Source organism: Stomoxys calcitrans, chromosome 3 (genome assembly GCF_963082655.1).
Source record: "Stomoxys calcitrans chromosome 3, idStoCalc2.1, whole genome shotgun sequence".
Taxonomy (NCBI): domain Eukaryota; kingdom Metazoa; phylum Arthropoda; class Insecta; order Diptera; family Muscidae; genus Stomoxys; species Stomoxys calcitrans.
In genome coordinates, this window is record NC_081554.1 from 54,622,498 (window position 1) to 54,626,528 (window position 4,031).

A 4,031-nucleotide genomic window follows, 5' to 3' on the forward strand; every position below is an offset into this window, starting at 1 on the left:
TCCAGGGGAGGAATGTTTCTTATAGTTGTGTAATGCGATTGTATTGAAGTGAATAGAAGAGAAACATTTTAAAGTTTGTTTAAAAGGCTTATGTGGAAAAAATTTGTTTTAAACAAGTAAGAGCGTCGTGCTAAGTTCGGCCGGACCGAATCTTATATACCCTCCACCATGGACCGCATTTGTCGAGTTCTATGCGCGGTATCCCTTTTTAGGCAAACAAAGAATATTGAATAAGAACTTTTTTGCCATCGGAGCCATATCAAGTTATAGTCCGATTCGGACCACAAATGAATGCTGAACATTGTAGAAGTCATTGTGTAATATTTTAGTTCATTCGGATAAGAATTGCGCCTTGTAGGGGCTCAAGAAGCAAAATCCGGAGATAGGTTTATATGGGAGCTGTATCAAGCTACCGATCAATACAGATCATATTAGACACGTATGTTGAAAGTCATGAGAAAAGCCGTTGTACAAACATTTCTGCCAAATCGGATGAGAATTGCGCCCTCTAGCGGCTCCAGAAGTCAAGACCCAAGATCGGTTTATATGACAGCTATATCAAAAAATGGACCGCAGTTGTTGGAAGTGATATTAAAACTCCACGTGCAAAGTTTCAGTCAAATTGGACGAGAATTGCGCCCTCTAGAGGCTCAAGAAGTCAAGATCCAAGATCGGTTTATATGACAGCTACATCAAAACATGGTCCAATATGGCCCATTTACAATCCCAACCGACCGAAACTAAAAAAAAGTATTTGTGCAAAATTTCAAGCGGCTAGCTTTACTCCTTTGAAAGTTAGCGGGCTTTCGACAGACAGACGGGCGGGCGGACGGACAGACAGAAGGACATGGCTAGATCGGCTTAAAATAACATGACGATCAAGAATCGTCATGACGATCAAGAATCGTCTTTTTATACCCTCGACCATAAGATAAGTGTGCTGTTTATTTTCGGAGTAGATTGGTAGATGGTAGGTAGGATGGGTAGGTGGTAATGGATGGACAGGGGCAGATGGATGGGTACGTAGTGATGGACAGTTAAAGCCATGCGACGTAGGATGAATTAACTACTTATTCTAGACTGCATCGAAAAGCTCGGTGAGTTGAAGGCTGCTACACCGTTGAAGTCTTCGAAGATGGTCAAGTGGGTGTGTGTGTGTGTTGAAGTTCTAAAGTTTTGAATGTTTTCCAAACGGTCTCGCTGCTGTAGCGGTCCTTGCGAAGTAGGATGTATACCGTATTGTGTGATGGTATTTTGAGCCCGTAGTCGAAGTCGGAGTCAGATTATTGAGCCGGAATTGCAATTTGGTTCGGAGTTGAGCATGTTAGCCCTGACTCCTAAACGCTCTCCGACTCCGGCTGAATACTCCGACTTAAAGGGATAGACTACGCAGCCCTCGTATCAACTACCAAAACGTCCTGTACAACTGATCAGATAAAGAAGATGGAGAATGTTGAGAACCACAACTTTGGGATAGTCTGCAACTTTGTCTACCTCGGCACCGCCATAACCGAAACGAATGAAACCAGTTTCGAGATAAAGCGAAGAATAATACTGGCAAACAGATGCTACTTTGGATTAAGTAGGCAGTTTAGAAACAAGGCCACCTTTCGACCGAAGAAGATCACATTATACAAGACACTGATACTACCCGAATTGTTATATGGTTCGGAGGCAAGAGTACTTGTGACACCAGACGAGACAGTGCTTGAGGTGTTTGAGAGAAAGATTCTTTGTAAAATCAATGGACCAGTTTGCGTTAATGGAGAATATAGGCATCGTATGAACCACAAGCTGTATGACGACAATGGCATACAACGGCTGCGTTGGCTAGATCATGTTGTCAGAATGGATGAAGAAGCTCCAGCAAAGAAGTCTTTTGAAGGCAAACACAGTGGTACAAGCAAACCGGGAAGACCAAAAGCCCGATGAAAACGATCAAGTGGTGGGAGACACCTCAAAACTTGGTGTCAAAGATTTTAGCGCTTGCGGCACTATTCTATCTTCGTCGAGTGGAACAAATGTTCTGTCATAGCCCATTAAGGTAAAGTAAGTAAGTAAGCTACCCAAGCTGCAGAGTTTGACCTTGGATAGGCAATTTTCATAGGGAATCTAGAATTTACAAGATCTTTGCGGCTCTTTACTCTATGTTGTCGCGAGCTCATGCACAATTCGTAGGATATACGATCTATATATAAAAGTGGTGATACATGCAAAGCTTTTGTTGCTTTACTTGCTGATTTGTAGCAGATTTATTCGATTCGCTCCAGCCCTGCAAACAATTGTTTGAGGTTTATTCACCTTTTTTTATACCACGATATTTAAAGACGATAACATTTCATGATTATTCACTTACTAATGCATGATATCAGTAGCTTTTCATTGCAATGAAGGCTCTTTGCTTGCAGTATATCTTGAACATTTGCAGCGCAAACGATTATGCGAGTTATAAAATTCTTTGTGGTCGGTGAAAGTGGCATTGGCAAGTCCTTGCTAGTGGACACATATCTATGGAAACTACATTTCGGCTATGCCTACCACGATCACCAAATACATGGTCGACGTTATCACATACAACTCAAGGAGATCTCACAAATAGATGATTTGGATGAAGCCATAATATCGAGCAGAGCCGGTGCTGAAGTACGCATATATTTCAATTGTTTCAATGTGTCAATTTATCAAACATTTCAAATGGCATGTGACAAATGGTTAAAGAATATCCTTGACAAGGATCCAGGCTGTAATATATACCTGCTGGGCTTACTACCTGATTTAAAAAGTCGTAAACTATTTAATTGGAGGAAGAATGTGAATCGAAATGATTGCCTAAATCTCTGTAGTAACTATGACAAGTTACATTATATGAAATGTTCCTGCTTAAGAGTGCAAAGTGTTCGGGAAGTCTTTGATTTTGCTTTGAGAAGTGTTTTGTACAATTAAAGGGTGACCGAGGGGCATTTGTGAATTATTATAATATATATATTATTTAATCCATTGATTCAGTTGCAAAAATAAAATGAAATTCAATTAAATTTAACTAATATCCTTAAAATTGTGTCTTCCAAAAATTAATGAAATTTTGTGTTTGTCGTAGTCACCCTGTTTGGTAGTTGCCACTTTATTCAACACAGCTAAATGTTCGCAGCAAAGACAACATCCCACTTAGCGGAGACAACCCATAAGCACTGATTTTCACCTCACTTCGCAATGAATTACACCAAACCCACAAAATCACAAAATAAACACAGGGTGGTTCTTATTTTAGGAGCTTTTAATGTTTTAAAGTCAATTCAAACAATTCCATTTAATTTAAAAACAAATCCTATATATAACAAATAAAAGCGTGCTAAGTTCGGCCAAGCCGAATCAAGTCTATGTTCCAAATTTCAACCAAATCGGATAAAAATTGAGGCTTCTAAGGGCTCAAGAAGTCAAATCCAAGGATCGATTTATATGGGGGCTATATCCCTTTGTAGACCGATTCGGATCATACTTGGCGCGGATGTTAAAAGTCATAACTCAAGTCGGTGTTCCAAATTTTAGCAGTATCGGATGGAAATTGAGGCTTCTAGGGGCTCAAGATGTCAAATCCGGGGATCGGTTTATATGGGGGCTATATCTGTTTATAGATCGATTTGGATCATACTTGGCGCGGATGTTGAAAGTCATAACTCAAGTCTATGTTCCAAATTTCAACCAAATCGGATGAAAATTGAGACTTCGAAGGGCTCAAGAAGTCAAATCCGGGGATCGGTTTACATGGGGGCTATATCTGTTTATAGACCGTTTCGGATCATACTTGGCACGAACGTTGAAAGTCCTAACTTAAGTCTGTGTTCCAAATTTCAGCAATATCGGATGGAAATTGAAGCTTCTAGGGGATCAAGAGGTCAAATCCGGGGATCGGTTTATATGGGGACTATATCTGTTTATAGACCGTTTCGGATCATACTTGGCACGAACGTTGAAAGTCCTAACTTAAGTCTATGTTCCAAATTTCAGCAATATCGGATGGAAATTGAAGCTTC

At 40.2% G+C, this 4,031-nt stretch overlaps 2 protein-coding genes across 2 annotated transcripts in view; both read left to right on the plus strand.

The window, feature by feature from the left end:
• Positions 1–25, plus strand: part of LOC106089747 (uncharacterized) — a 630-nt gene extending 605 nt beyond the window's left edge. Inside the window, exon 1 of the mRNA XM_013255718.2 lies at positions 1–25. This exon is cut by the window's left edge and continues 605 nt beyond it. Within this exon, the coding sequence (XP_013111172.2) occupies positions 1–25 (25 nt within the window).
• Positions 26–2,439: 2,414 nt separating this feature from the next.
• LOC106089748 (rho-related protein racF1-like) lies at positions 2,440–2,943 on the plus strand. The gene has a single exon (XM_013255719.2). The coding sequence runs from the start codon at positions 2,440–2,442 to the stop codon at positions 2,941–2,943; it is 504 nt and encodes a 167-aa protein (XP_013111173.2).
• The last annotated feature ends 1,088 nt before the right edge of the window (positions 2,944–4,031 follow it).